Source organism: Lissotriton vulgaris, chromosome 9, assembly GCF_964263255.1.
Source record: "Lissotriton vulgaris chromosome 9, aLisVul1.2, whole genome shotgun sequence".
Taxonomy (NCBI): domain Eukaryota; kingdom Metazoa; phylum Chordata; class Amphibia; order Caudata; family Salamandridae; genus Lissotriton; species Lissotriton vulgaris.
In genome coordinates this window covers 1,229,650,851-1,229,667,866 of record NC_141697.1, presented here as the reverse complement: position 1 = coordinate 1,229,667,866, position 17,016 = coordinate 1,229,650,851, and the positions used below count along the sequence as shown (strand labels likewise).

The following is a 17,016-nucleotide window of genomic DNA, read 5'->3' as shown; positions in this document are numbered from 1 at the left end:
GTTGTTAAAAATATAAATGTTTTAATTAATGTTACGTATTTTTGTATACAATTTAAATGTATGTGATGTATGTTTTGTGTATACGAATTGTTTGTATTCTTAATATATGTGTTACATTTTTTGCAGTTATTCATTTTTTTTTGTTGAATTTTTTGTTTTTAGTTCCGTAGTGGGTTGTGGGTTTATAGGGGAATAGGGTGGGAAGTAATTTAATTATATATTAAATTAATTGATTATTTTTTATTTATTAGCATTTATTTAATTGAGATGTTATAGTGTTAAATGTGAAAAGTAATTTAGTATTAATTAATTAATAATTGTTTGTAAATTAATAGTAATTAATTATGGTAATTGTGTAATAATTTGAGGTGTGTGTTTTCGTTTTATAGGTGTAAAGGGTGGGAAGTAATTTATTTCTAATTGATGAAATAATAATTGGTTGTTAATTAATTTATTACATTAATTAGTAATTAATTCTGGTGACTGTGTAATTAATTGTAGGTGTGTGTTTTGGTGTTTTTTAGGTGTAAAGGATGGGAAGTACTTTATTTTACTTGATGAATTAATAATTGGTTAATTAATTATAATTAATTAATTGATCATTAATTATGATACGTGTGTAATTAATTGTAGGTGTGATTTTGGGTTTATAGGCTTAAAGGGTGTTAAGTAGTTTATTTATTGTTTATTAATAATTATTTGTTAATTGATATAAGTTAAATTGATAAAACATTTATTATGGCAATTGTGTAATTTATTTTAGGTGTGTTGTGCTAACAGGAGTAATGGGTGGGAAGTAATTTGTGTTTAATTAATATATAGTTCTTAATTAATGTTAATTATTTGATATTTATTTTGGGTAATTGTTTATTTGTGTGTTGTTTTTACTTTTTAAGGGGTATAGGGTGGGTATTAAATACATTTTAAATACTTTATAATTAGTTGTTAATAGCAATAGTTTTTCATTTCAAAATAAGTTTTAATTGTGTTTTATTATTTTATAGTGTAATTTAAGTGTGTTGCGGACATGATAGTTTTAAAGTGTGTGTAGTTAATTCATGTTTATTCGTTTTTCTATTAATAATATTTTTTTAATTGACTATTAATTATATTAAATAAGAAAGTATTTTTTTATGTTGAAGACTGTTGTTATTGGTGTGGTGTAATAGGGTAGGAAATAAAATTAATACATTTATGTATTAATTGATGTTATTGTTTGTAAATATTTTCTAGTTTAAAAGAATATTTTTTAAACGTATTTATTTATTTTTTAATGTAATGTTTGTAGGTATTTGTTATATGTAATTAATATTATAATATTTTTCTTTTTCAAATATAAAAAATATTTGATTTTTAATCTTAAAATTATGTATTTATTTATTTTTATAATTGTTTTTTATTTTTAATATACATTTTCTAGTCTGACTAGTTCCACTAGAGTGAAAATAAAATGTCTACATGTTGAAAATGATCTTGCAATGCGGAAAAAAGCTTTGTATCAGCAAAGGTGAACTGAGATGGATAGTATAAAGTCAAGGACAATAACTGGAATTTGGCTAACATTTTGAGTTATGAAAAAAAGACTTGGCACACCCTTAACCCTTGTTTCTTCATGAGACAATTGCTTCCTCTGCCCTTTCGTGGCCGAAGGAGGTAGGACCTGGCTGTTCGAATGAACAAATCACAATGAAGCAGTTTGCATGGCCATCGCCTTGAGACCATCACGGGTGATACGCCGCGCTTTATAAATACTTGATTGACTGATTGAGCTGGGGTCAGTGGTTCTCTACGAAGGAGTAATGGAGTGTCTTTTAATGTTGGCTGAGTCACTGCCCACCCTGAACTGTATGCTGCGGTGTCAGTCCTGGAGATGCTGATGGCATCTTTCCTTAGTTAACAATGTTATGAGCTAATTGAAAGCCGGGTAACTCCTCTTTTAATTTTCTTTCAGCCAATGTAGGCTTGTGCATGCCAGAGGGAAGGTCCACAGCCCATGGCCACAGAGTGGTGCCATCAAACCTGCGATCCGAGACCGTCCTGCACTGCCCTCAAAATAAGACAAAGTGTCAGACCTGTGTGCGGGTCGAAGTCGATGTGTCCGTCGAATACCTTCCAGGTAAGGAGGGCTTCAGGCTGCCTTGGTGAAATGGGTCAAAATTGAAAAGAACCAGCCATGCTGAGCTCACAAGTGGGACTGTGGCTTACTTTATGTGTTGCTTGTGATCTTCCATGTCTCTTAGCTCAAGTCAGGTTGTTTTGTTTTTGTGTAGCAGTGCTTCAGCGTCACTAGGGTGCATTGAACCATAACAGTACACAGGACTGGGCATGTAGCATCACAAAAAACCATCCTTTTTACCTTCACCAAGGCATGAAAGTGTAAATCGCAGTGCGTAATGCCATAGCTCCCCATGGAGTAAGCCTGGTACGCAGATCTCCGTCATACATGTAGCACTTTAACGTGGGTGGCTTTCATATCAGGGACAGTCTCCCTAGAGGCTGCGGACAATGGTTTCAGAGCTTTATGCTGTAAATCAATCTCAGGTTAGGAAAACAAAGAGAGAGAGGGGTCCTCCGGGGCATCTCTGTTTCTACCACACTTGAAGGCAATCAGTACTGCCTCTTGCCAGAGAATTGTTGAGCAGGAAGTAAGTGTGAGGAGGGAGGCACACTAGGACAGTGTCACCCTCCCTACAGACCCGGAAATAAATCAGAAGAGTCAAAGATACACTTTAAAACTGCATTTCAAATGTCGGCTCTGAGAGAAACTGCTACTGGACAAATTGAATCAGTCTGTGTATCAAAGAGAGATAAACTACAATAGGACACATGCTACCATCTCAATCTGTCGATAAAGGAGATGAACTGTGACAGGACACAGGACACGGTCTCAATCTGTAAATCAAAGCAACGTAAACTGCGATAGGACACATGCTACTGTCTCAATCTGTAGATCAAAGAGACGTAAACTGCGATAGGACACAGGCTACCATCTCAATCTGTAGATCAAAGAGACGTAAACTGCGATAGGACCCATGCTACCGTCTCAATCTGTCGATAAAGGAGATGAACTGTGATAGGAAACATGCTACCGTCTCAATCTGTCGATAAAGGAGATGAACTGGGATAGGACACATGATACCGTCTCAATCTGTCGATAAAGGAGATGAACTGTGATAGGACACATGCTACCGTCTCAAATTGTCGATAAAGGAGATGAACTGTGATAGGACACATGATACCGTCTCAATCTGTTGATAAAGGAGATGAACTGTGATAGGACACATGCTACCGTCTCAATCTGTCGATAAAGGAGATGAACTGGGATAGGACACAGGACACCGTCTCAATCTGTCGATAAAGGAGATGAACTGTGATAGGACACGTGCTACCGTCTCAATCTGTTGATAAAGGAGATGTACTGTGATAGGACACAGGGCACGGTCTCAATCTGTAGATCAAAGCGACGTAAACTGCGATAGGACACATGCTACTGTCTCAACCTGTCACTAAAGGAGATGCACTGCGATAGGCCACATGCTACCGTCTCAATCTGTGACTAAAGGAGATGCACTGCGATAGGACACATGCTACCGTCTCAATCTGTTAATAAAGGGGATGTACTGTGATAGGACACAGGACGCGGTCTCAATCTGTAGATCAAAGCAACGTAAACTGCGATAGGACACATGCTACTGTCTCAATCTGTAGATCAAAGAGACGTAAACTGCGATAGGACACACGCTACCGTCTCAATCTGTAGATCAAAGAGACGTAAACTGCGATAGGACACATGCTACCGTCTCAATCTGTAGATTAAAGAGACGTAAACTGTGATAGAACACAGGCTACCATCTCAATCTGTAGATCAAAGAGACGTAAACTGAGATAGGACACAGGCTACCATCTCAATCTGTGGCTCAAAGAGAGATAAACTACGATAGGACACAAGCTACCATCTCAATCTGTCACTAAAGGAGATGCACTGTGATAGGACACATGCTACCGTCTCAATCTGTTGATAAAGGAGATGTACTGTGATAGGACACAGGGCACGGTCTCAATCTGTAGATCAAAGCGACGTAAACTGCGATAGGACACATGCTACTGTCTCAATCTGTGGATCAAAGAGGCGTAAACTGTGATAGGACACATGCTACCGTCTCAATCTGTAGATCAAAGAGACGTAAACTGCGATACAACACATGCTACCGTCTCAATCTGTAGATCAAAGAGACGTAAACTGAGATAGGACACAGGCTACCATCTCAATCTGTAGCTCAAAGAGAGATAAACTACGATAGGACACAAGCTACCATCTCAATCTGTCGATAAAGGAGATGAACTGTGATAGGACACATGCTACCATCTCAATCTGTTGATAAAGGAGATGTACTGTGATAGCACACAGGACACGGTCTCAATCTGTAGATCAAAGAGACATAAACTGCGATAGGACACATGCTACCGTCTCAATCTGTAGATCAAAGAGACGTAAACTGCGATAGGGCACATGCTACTGTCTCAATCTGTAGATCAAAGAGACGTAAACTGCGATAGGACCCATGCTACCGTCTCAATCTGTCGATAAAGGAGATGAACTGTGATAGGACACATGATACCGTCTCAATCTGTCGATAAAGGATATGAACTGTGATAGAACACATGCTACCGTCTCAAATTGTCGATAAAGGAGATGAACTGTGATAGGACACATGATACCGTCTCAATCTGTTGATAAAGGAGATGAACTGTGATAGGACACATGCTACCGTCTCAATCTGTCGATAAAGGAGATGAACTGGGATAGGACACATGATACCGTCTCAATCTGTCGATAAAGGAGATGAACTGTGATAGGACACGTGCTACCGTCTCGATCTGTTGATAAAGGAGACGTGCTTTGATAGGACACAGGACACCGTCTCAATCTGTAGATCAAAGAGACGTAAACAGGGATAGGACACATGCTACCGTCTCAATCTGTAGATCAAAGAGACTTAAACTGCGATAGGACACATGCTACCGTCTCAATCTGTAGATCTAAGAGACGGAAACTGTGATAGGACACATGTTACCATCTCAATCTGTAGATCAAAGAGACGTAAACTGCGATAGGACCCATGCTACCGTCTCAATCTGTCGATAAAGGAGATGAACTGTGATAGGAAACATACTACCGTCTCAATCTGTCGATAAAGGAGATGAACTGGGATAGGACACATGATACCGTCTCAATCTGTTGATAAAGGAGATGAACTGTGATAGGACACATGCTAACGACGCAAATTGTCGATAAAGGAGATGAACTGGGATAGGACACATGCTACCGTCTCAAACTGTGGAGATGAACTGTGATAGGACACATGTTACCGTCTCAATCTGTCGATAAAGGAGATGAACTGAGATAGGACACATGATACTGTCTCAATCTGTCGATAAAGGAGATGAGCGGTGATAGGACACATGCTACCATCTCAAATTGTCAATAAAGGAGATGTACTGTGATAGGACACAGGACACGGTCTCAATCTGTAGATCAAAGAGACGTAAACTGCGACATGACACATGCTACCGTTTCAATCTGTAGATCAAAGAGACGTAAACTGCGATAGGACACATGCTACTGTCTCAATCTGTAGATCAAAGAGACGTAAACTGCGATACGACCCATGCTACCGTCTCAATCTGACGATAAAGGAGATGAACTGTGATAGGACACATGCTACTGTTGATAAAGGGGATGAACCGTGATAGAACACATGCTACCGTCTCAATCTGTAGATCAAAGAGACGTAAACTGTAATAGGACACATGCTACCGTCTCAATCTGTAGATCAAAAAGACGTAAACTGCGACTGGACACATGGTACCGTCTCAATCTGTAGATCAAAGAGACGTAAACTGCAATAGGACACATGCTACCGTCTAAATCTGTAGATCAAAGAGACGTTAACTGTGATAGGACACATGCTACTGTCTCAATCTATCAATCAGAGAGATAAACTACCATAGGACACATGCTAACGTCTAAATCTGTAGATCAAAGAGACGTAAACTGCGATAGGAAACCTGCTACTGTCTCAATCTGTAGATCAAAGAGACGTAAACTGCGATAGGACACAGGCTACCATCTCAATCTGTAGATCAAAGAGAGATAAACTACGATAGGACACATTCTACCATCTCAACCTGTCGATAAAGGAGATGAAACTGTGATAGGAAACATGCTACTGTCTCAATTTGTCGATAAAGGAGATGAACTGTGATAGGACACGTGCTACCGTCTCAATCTGTCGATAAAGGAGATGTGCTGTGATAGGACACAGGACACTGTCTCAATCTGTAGATCATAGAGACGTAAACTGGGATAGGACACATGCTACCGTCTCAATCTGTCAATCAGAGAGATAAACTACCATAGGACACATGCTACCGTCTTAATCTGTAGATAAAAGAGACGTAAACTGCGATAGGACACATGCTACCGTCTCAATCTGTAGATCAAAGAGACGTAAACTGCGATAGGACACATGCTACAGTCTCAATCTGTAGATCAAAGAGACGTAAACTGTGATAGGACACAGGCTACCATCTCAATCTGTAGATCAAAGAGAAATAAACTGCGATAGGACACATTACTATCTCAATTTGTAGATCAAAGAGACGTAAACTGTGATAGGACACATGCTACCGTCTCTATCTGTCGATAAAGGAGATGAACTGTGATAGGACACATGCTACCGTCTCCATCTGTCGATAAAGGAGATGAACTGTTATAGGACACATGCTACTGTCTCAATCTGTAGATCAAAAAAACGTAACCTGCGATAGGGCACATGTTACCGTCTCAATCTGTAGAACAAAGAGACGTAAACTGCGATAGGACACATGGTACCGTCTCAATCTGTAGATTAAAGAGACGTAAGCTGCAATAGGACACATGCTACTGTCTCAATCTGTAGTTCAAAGAGACGTAAACTGTGATAGGACACATGCTACCATCTCAATCTGTCAATCAGAGAGATAAACTACCATAGGACACATGCTACCATCTAAATCTGTATATCAAAGAGACGTACACTGCGATAGGACACATGCTACCGTCTCAATCTGTAGATCAAAGAGACGTAAACTGCAATAGGACACATGCTACCGTCTAAATCTGTAAATCAAAGAGACGTAAACTGCGTTAGGACACATGCTACCATCTCAATCTGTAGATCAATGAGACGTAAACTGCAATAGGACACATGCTACCGTCTCAATCTGTAGATCAAAGAGACGTACACTGCGATAGGACACATGCTACCGTCTCAATCTGTAGATCAAAGAGACATAAACTGTGATAGAACACATGCTACCGTCTCAATCTGTAGATCAAAGAGACGTCAACTGCGATAGGACACAGGCTACCATCTCAATCTGTAAATCAAAGAGAGATAAACTATGATAGGACACATGCTACCATCTCAATCTGTCGAAAAAGGAGATGAACTGTGATATGACACATGCTACCATCTCAATCTGTCGATAATGGAGATGAACTGTGATAGGACACAGGACACCGTCTTAATCTGTAGATCAAAGAGACATAAACTGGGATAGGACCCATGCTACCGTCTCAATCTGTAGATCATAGAGACGTAAACTGCAATAGGACTTATGCTCCGTCTCAATCTGTAGATCAAAGAGACAAAAATTGCGATAGGACACATGCTACCATCTCAATCTGTCGATAAAGGAGATGAACTGTGATAGTACACATGCTGCCGTCTCAATCTGTCGATAAAGGAGATTAACTGTGATAGGACATATGCTACCATCTCCATCTGTCGATAAAGGAGATGAACTGTGATAGGACACATGCTACCGGCTCAATCTGTCGATAAAGGAGATAAACTGTGATAGGACACATGCTACCGTCTCCATCTGTAGATCAAAGAGACGTAACCTGCGTTAGGGCACATGTTACCGTCTCAATCTGTAGATCAAAGAGACGTAAACTGCGAAAGGACACATGCTACCATCTCAATCTGTAGATCAAAGAGACGTAAACTGCGAAAGGACACATGCTACCATCTCAATCTGTAGATCAAAGAGACGTAAACTGCAATAGGACACATGCTACCGTCTCAATCTGTAGATCAAAGAGACGTACACTGTGATAGGACACATGGTACCGTCTCAATCTGTAGATCAAAGAGACATAAACTGGGATAGAACACATGTTACCGTCTCAATCTGTAGATCAAAGAGACGTAAACTGCGATAGGACACATACTACCGTCTCAATCTGTAGAGCAAAGAGACATAAACTGCGAAAGGACACATGCTACCATCTCAATCTGTAGATCAAAGAGACGTAAACTGTGATAGGACACATGCTACCATCTCAATCTGTCAATCAGAGATATAAACTACCATAGGACACATGCTACTGTCTCAATCTGTAGATCAAAGAGACGTAAACTACAATAGGACACATGTTACTGTCTCAATCTGTAGATCAAAGAGACGTAAACTGCGATAGAACATGCTACCATCTAAATCTGTAGATCAAAGAGACGTAAACTGCGATAGGACACATGCTACCATCTCAATCTGTAGATCAAAGAGACGTAAACTGCAATAGGACACATGCTACCGTCTCAATCTGTAGTTCAAAGAGACGTAAACTGTGATATGACACATGCTCCCGTCTCAATCTGTCAATCAGAGATATAAACTACCATAGGACACATGCTACCGTCTTAATCTGTAGATCAAAGAGACGTAAACTGCGATAGAACACATGCTACCGTCTCAATCTGTAGTTCAAAGAGACGTAAACTGCGATATGACACAAGCTACCATCTCAATCTGTAGATCAAAGAGAGGTAAACTGCGATAGAACACAGGCAGCCATATCAATCTGTAGATCAAAGAGAGATAAACTACGATAGGACACATGCTACCATCTCAATCTGTCGATAAAGGAGATAACCTGTGATAGGACACATGCTACTGTCTCAATCTGTCGATAAAGGAGATGAACTGTGATAGGACACATGCTACTGTCTCAATCTGTTGATAAAGGAGATGTGCTCTGATAGGACACAGGACACCGTCTCAATCTGTAGATCAAAGAGACGTAAACTGAGATAGGACACATGCTGCCATCTCAATCTGTAGACCAAAGAGACGTAAACTGGGATAGGACACATGCTGCCGTCTCAGTCTGTAGATCAAAGAGACGTAAACTGCGATAGGACACATTCTACCGTCTCAATCTGTAGATCAAAGAGACGTAAACTGCGATACGACACATGTTACCTTCTCAATTTGTAGATCAAAGAGATGAAACTGTGATAGGACACATGCTACTGTCTCAATCTGTAGATCAAAGAGACATAAACTGTGATAGAACACATGCTACCATCTCAATCTGTAGATCAAAGAGACCTACACTGCGATAGGACACATGCTACCGTCTCAATCTGTAGATCAAAGAGACATAAACTGCAATAGGAAACATGCTACTGTCTCAATCTGTAGATCAAAGAGACGTACACTGCGATAGGACACATGCTACTGTCTCAATCTGTAGATCAAAGAGACATAAAGTGCGATAGAACACATGCTACCTTCTCAATCTGTAGATCAAAGAAACGTAAACTGCGATAGGACACAGGCTACCATCTCAATCTGTCGATAAAGGAGATGAACTGTGATAGGGCACATGCTACCATCTCAATCTGTCAATAAAGGAGATGAACTGTGATAGGACACAGGACACAGTCTCAATCTGTAGATCAAAGAGACATAAACTGGGATAGGACCCATGCTACCGTCTCAATCTGTAGATCAAAGAGACGTAAACTGCAATAGGACTTATGCTCCGTCTCAATCTGTAGATCAAAGAGACAAAAATTGCGATAGGACACATGCTACCATCTCAATCTGTCGATAAAGGAGATGAACTGTGATAGGACACATGCTACCGTCTTAATCTGTCGATAAAGGAGATGAACTGTGATAGGATATATGCTACCGTCTCCATCTGTCGATAAAGGAGATGAACTGTGATAGGACACATGCTACCGGCTTAATCTGTTGATAAAGGAGATAAACTGTGATAGGACACATGCTACTGTCTCAATCTATAGATCAAAGAGACATAACCTGCGTTAGGAAACATGTTACCGTCTCAATCTGTAGATCAAAGAGACGTAAACTGCGATAGGACACATGGTACTGTCTCAATCTGTAGATCAAAGAGACGTAAACTGCAATCGGACACATGCTACTGTCTCAATCTGTAGATCAAAGAGACGTAATCTGTGATAGGACACATGCTACTGTCTCAATCTGTCAATCAGAGAGATAAACTACCATAGGACACATGCTACTGTCTCAATCTGTAGATCAAAGAAACGTAAACTGCAATAGGACACATGCTACCGTCTCAATCTGTACATCAAAGAGACGTACACTGCGATAGGACACATGCTACTGTCTCAATCTGTAGATCAAAGAGACAAAAACTGCGATAGAACACATGTTACCGTCTCAATCTTTAGATCAAAGAGACGTAAACTGTGATAGGACACATACTACCGTCTCAATCTGTATATCAAAGAGACATAAACTGCGAAAGGACACATGCTACTGTCTCAATCTGTAGATCAAAGAGACGTAAACTGTGATAGGACACATGCTACCATCTCAATCTGTCAATCAGAGATATAAACTACCATAGGACACATGCTACTGTCTCAATCTGTAGATCAAAGAGACGTAAACTGCAATAGGACACATGCTACCGTCTCAATCTGTAGATCAAAGAGACGTAAACTGCGATAGAACATGCTACCGTCTAAATCTGTAGATCAAAGAGACGTAAACTGCGATAGGACACATGCTACCGTCTAAATCTGTAAATCAAATAGACGTAAACTGCGTTAGGACACATGCTACCATCTCAATCTGTAGATCAAAGAGACGTAAACTGCAATAGGACACATGCAACTGTCTCAATCTGTAGATCAAAGAGACGTAATCTGTGATAGGACACATGCTACTGTCTCAATCTGTCAATCGGAGAGATAAACTACCATAGGACACATGCTACTGTCTCAATCTGTAGATCAAAGAGACGTAAACTGCAATAGGACACATGCTACCGTCTCAATCTGTAGATCAAAGAGATGTACACTGTGATAGGACACATGGTACAGTCTCAATCTGTAGATCAAAGAGACATAAACTGGGATAGAACACATGTTACCGTCTCAATCTGTAGATCAAAGAGACGTACACTGCGATAGGACACATACTACAGTCTCAATCTGTAGAGCAAAGAGACATAAACTGCGAAAGGACACATGCTACCATCTCAATCTGTAGATCAAAGAGACGTAAACTGTGATAGGACACATGCTACCATCTCAATCTGTCAATCAGAGATATAAACTACCATAGGACACATGCTACTGTCTCAATCTGTAGATCAAAGAGACGTAAACTACAATAGGACACATGCTACTGTCTCAATCTGTAGATCAAAGAGACGTAAACTGCGATAGAACATGCTACCATCTAAATCTGTAGATCAAAGAGACGTAAACTGCAATAGGACACATGCTACCGTCTCAATCTGTAGATCAAAGAGACGTAAACTGTGATATGACACATGCTACCGTCTCAATCTGTCAATCAGAGATATAAACTACCATAGGACACATGCTACCATCTTAATCTGTAGATCAAAGAGACGTAAACTGCGATAGAACACATGCTACCGTCTCAATCTGTAGTTCAAAGAGACGTAAACTGCGGTATGACACAAGCTACCGTCTCAATCTGTAGATCAAAGAGACGTAAACTGCGATAGAACACAGGCAACCATCTCAATCTGTAGATCAAAGAGAGATAAACTACGATAGGACACATGCTACCATCTCAATCTGTCGATAAAGGAGATGAACTGTGATAGGACACATGCTACTGTCTCAATCTGTCGATAAAGGAGATGAACTGTGATAGGACACGTGCCACCGTCTCAATCTGTTGATAAAGGAGATGTGCTCTGATAGGACACAGGACACCGTCTCAATCTGTAGATCAAAGAGACGTAAACTGAGATAGGACACATGCTGCCATCTCAATCTGTAGATCAAAGAGACGTAAACTGGGATAGGACACATGCTGCCGTCTCAGTCTGTAGATCAAAGAGATGTAAACTGCGATAGGACACATTCTACCGTCTCAATCTGTAGATCAAAGAGACGTAAACTGCGATACGACACATGTTACCTTCTCAATTTGTAGATCAAAGAGATGAAACTGTGATAGGACACATGCTACTGTCTCAATCTGTAGATCAAAGAGACATAAACTGTGATAGAACACATGCTACCATCTCAATCTGTAGATCAAAGAGACGTACACTGCGATAGGACACATGCTACCGTCTCAATCTGTAGATCAAAGAGACATAAACTGCAACAGGAAACATGCTACTGTCTCAATCTGTAGATCAAAGAGACGTACACTGTGATAGGACACATGCTACCGTCTCAATCTGTAGATCAAAGAGACATAAAGTGCGATAGAACACATGCTACCGTCTCAATCTGTAGATCAAAGAGACGTAAACTGCGATAGGACACAGGCTACCATCTCAATTTGTAAATCAAAGAGAGATAAACTACGATAGGACACATGCTACCATCTCAATCTGTCGATAAAGGAGATGAACTGTGATAGGGCACATGCTACCATCTCAATCTGTCAATAAAGGAGATGAACTGTGATAGGACACAGGACACCGTCTCAATCTGTAGATCAAAGAGACATAAACTGGGATAGGACCCATGCTACCGTCTCAATCTGTAGATCAAAGAGACGTAAACTGCAATAGGACTTATGCTCCGTCTCAATCTGTAGATCAAAGAGACAAAAATTGCGATAGGACACATGCTACCATCTCAATCTGTCGATAAAGGAGATGAACTGTGATAGGACACATGCTACCGTCTTAATCTGTCGATAAAGGAGATGAACTGTGATAGGACATATGCTACCGTCTCCATCTGTCGATAAAGGAGATGAACTGTGATAGGACACATGCTACCGGCTTAATCTGTCGATAAAGGAGATAAACTGTGATAGGACACATGCTACTGTCTCAATCTATAGATCAAAGAGACATAACCTGCGTTAGGAAACATGTTACCGTCTCAATCTGTAGATCAAAGAGACGTAAACTGCGATAGGACACATGGTACTGTCTCAATCCGTAGATCAAAGAGACGTAAACTGCAATAGGACACATGCTACTGTCTCAATCTGTAGATCAAAGAGACGTAATCTGTGATAGGACACATGCTACTGTCTCAATCTGTCAATCAGAGAGATAAACTACCATAGGACACATGCTACTGTCTCAATCTGTAGATCAAAGAAACGTAAACTGCAATAGGACACATGCTACCGTCTCAATCTGTAGATCAAAGAGACGTACACTGCGATAGGACACATGGTACCGTCTCAATCTGTAGATCAAAGAGACAAAAACTGCGATAGAACACATGTTACCGTCTCAATCTTTAGATCAAAGAGACGTAAACTGTGATAGGACACATACTACCGTCTCAATCTGTAGATCAAAGAGACATAAACTGCGAAAGGACACATGCTACTGTCTCAATCTGTAGATCAAAGAGACGTAAACTGTGATAGGACACATGCTACCATCTCAATCTGTCAATCAGAGATATAAACTACCATAGGACACATGCTACTGTCTCAATCTGTAGATCAAAGAGACGTAAACTGCAATAGGACACATGCTACCGTCTCAATCTGTAGATCAAAGAGACGTAAACTGCGATAGAACATGCTACCGTCTAAATCTGTAGATCAAAGAGACGTAAACTGCGATAGGACACATGCTACCGTCTAAATCTGTAAATCAAATAGACGTAAACTGCGTTAGGACACATGCTACCATCTCAATCTGTAGATCAAAGAGACGTAAACTGCAATAAGACATATGCTACCGTCTCAATCTGTAGATCAAAGAGACGTAAACTGTGATATGACACATGCTATCGTCTCAATCAGTCAATCAGAGATATAAACTACCATAGGACACATGCTACCGTCTTAATCTGTAGATCAAAGAGACTTAAACTGCGACAGAACACATGCTACCGTCTCAATCTGTAGTTCAAAGAGACGTAAACTGCGATAGGACACATGCTACCGTCTGTAGATCGAAGAGACGTAAACTGCGATAGGACACAGGCAACCATCTCAATCTGTAGATCAAAGAGAGATAAACTACGATAGGACACATGCTACCATCTCAATCTGTCGATAAAGGAGATGAAATGTGATAGGACACATGCTACTGTCTCAATCTGTCGATAAAGGAGATGAAATGTGATAGGACATGTGCTACCTTCTCAATCTGTCGATAAAGGAGATGTGCTGTGATAGGACACAGGACACCGTCTCACTCTGTAGATCAAAGAGACGTAAACTGAGATAGGACACATGCTGCCATCTCAATCTGTAGATCAAAGAGACGTAAACTGGGATAGGACACATGCTGCCGTCTCAATCTGTAGATCAAAGAGACGTAAACTGCGATAGGACACATTCTACCGTCTCAATCTGTAGATCAAAGAGACGTAAACTGCGATACGACACATGTTACCTTCTCAATTTGTAGATCAAAGAGACGTAAACTGTGATAGGACACATGCTACCGTCTCAATCTGTCGATAAAGGAGATGAACTGTGATAGGACACATGCTACCGTCTCAATCTGTCGATAAAGGAGATGAACTGTGATAGGACACATGCTACCGTCTCCATCTGTCGATAAAGGAGATGAACTGTGATAGGACACATGTTACCGCCTCAATCTGTAGATCAAAGAGACGTAAACTGAGATAGGACACATGTTACCGTCTCAATCTGTAGATCAAAGAGACGTAAACTGCGATAGGACACATATTACCTTCTCAATCTGTAGATCAAAGAGACGTAAACTGCGATAGGACACATGGTACCGTCTCAATCCGTAGATCAAAGAGACGTAAGCTGCAATATGGACACATGCTACCGTCTCAATCTGTAGATCAAAGAGACATAAACTGCGATAGGACACATGCTACCATCTCAATCTGTAGATCAAAGAGACATAAACTGCGATAGGACACATGCTACCGTCTCAATCTTTTGATCAAAGAGACATAAACTGTGATAGGACACATGCTACCGTCTCAATCTGTAGATCAAAGCCACATAAACTGCAATAGGACACATGCCATCGTCTCAATCTGTAGATTCTGAATTGAAAGTCATTCCTTTTCAAGGAGTCATTGAAGCCCCAAAGGCTTCACTGGTGAGACAATAGGCAGCCTCCTGAGGAGTAGAACTCACACACAATCCCACCCCTGACACCACTACCAGGGCCGAGGAGGAGACTCCGATGGCTCTGCATGGGATGGGTCAACGCTGCTGCAAAGTTCTATCGACAGCAAAAGACATCTTTCCTTACCAATGTTCTCTGATGCTTTTGTTTAGGAGCGGAGACCAGTGACTATGCTACTTATAGTTCGAGTGACTTTGAAGAGGAGGATTATACTGAAGAACTGGAGGAGGCGTATGAAGAAGAGTATAATGACCTTACAGCGCAAACATCTCACCTTTTGAATACACTCCATAACGGTGAGCATTCCACCTCCTCTCCCTCCACCCTGACACTCCCCTTTTGTGCATGATCTTCGCTCATTGGTCAAGGCCTTACTGTGTACAACACTCTGGGTCCATATTACATACAGTGCCACGGGGGTGCAATGAGGGACAGTGCCCTCTAAGTAGAACACGCCCCTAGTTCTTCAATTCTTAACCAGGTTCATGAAGTAAGGTTGTGCGCATACACATATCTCTGAAATTGACAATCTTTGCTCGTACATTTTCTCCAAAATGTGTCCCACACTTTATTTGAGAACTTAGAAGCCTGAGTGTTATGGGTGACTTCGATGCAGAGGGTGTACAGTCTGCCTTGTGCGACCTCATATGCAGTGCATTTTCCGCATGAACTCCTTTCTAACCCTGGGCAATGAACTCTACGCATTCCATTAAAAGACAGAATTCAGGAGAAAACTCTGTTCCTCTGACTAGTTTAACTGCAGCTCTTTGTAGAATTATTTTGATATTGGATACTATAATATTCACTGCCCGCTGCTAATCTCGTCCCATAATGCTTTGCAGTGCCTGTGGTTGGGATTGTATTTTTGCCCATAACTGTGCTTAGGGTGGTCCTAAGAGGATGGGATCACCGCTGAATCGCTCAGCAAGATGAGCTCTTTATTTTCAAGGCATCTGCTTGGTTCTCTCCCTAGGTTAGGGAGGATCCTAAAATCATCACCTCTCTCACTGCTTGCTAAATTTTCATTTTCACTTTTGTGAAATGACTATATGCATTTTAGCATGTAAAGGCAGAGATACTTGTTATTTTACCAAAAGCATATGAGGTCTTTGTTTTATTAAGTGGGAGTCCGACGGAGTGAAGTGTAGTAGTACTCCACCAACTACTCACTTCATACGTGTTGGCCATCACTAACCGGTGCTCGTCCACTTAGCTGTAACACTTCCCCCCATGGAAGCACACACAGTAGTGCACACGGGACACAAGGCTGGTGAGAAACAGCACAGGAAGTGAGGTTAGGTGTCAAAGGGCATGCAGAGGGGAGGACTCCTCAGCGTATTATGCCAGGTGCAGTGTGATGGGCAGAGCATTGGTGATGGTGTGGCTCAAAAAGCACCTTAACAGCAGGCATGGGGGAGGTATTCCCAAAGCACACGACACCGCAGGGCTGCAGATGCTGCACGGTGGCTACTTCAGTGGGACACGTCTGATCCATAGTGTCCGTTTCTGGTGGCGACATAGACGTCGCCTTCCTGAGGTCTTCTTTGAAGTTGATGCTCTTTGACGTAGCCTCTGGGACACATTGAGCA

At 40.9% G+C, this 17,016-nt stretch overlaps 1 protein-coding gene across 2 annotated transcripts in view; it reads left to right on the top strand.

Moving 5' to 3' along the window:
• IL17RC (interleukin 17 receptor C) overlaps positions 1-17,016 on the top strand; it is a 208,340-nt gene that overhangs the window by 84,291 nt on the left and 107,033 nt on the right. For both annotated transcript variants that reach the window (XM_086939372.1, XM_086939371.1), the window contains 2 exons: positions 1,952-2,116; positions 15,580-15,723. In XM_086939372.1, the coding sequence (XP_086795498.1) occupies positions 1,952-2,116; positions 15,580-15,723 (309 nt within the window). The remainder of the gene's footprint in view (positions 1-1,951; positions 2,117-15,579; positions 15,724-17,016) is intronic.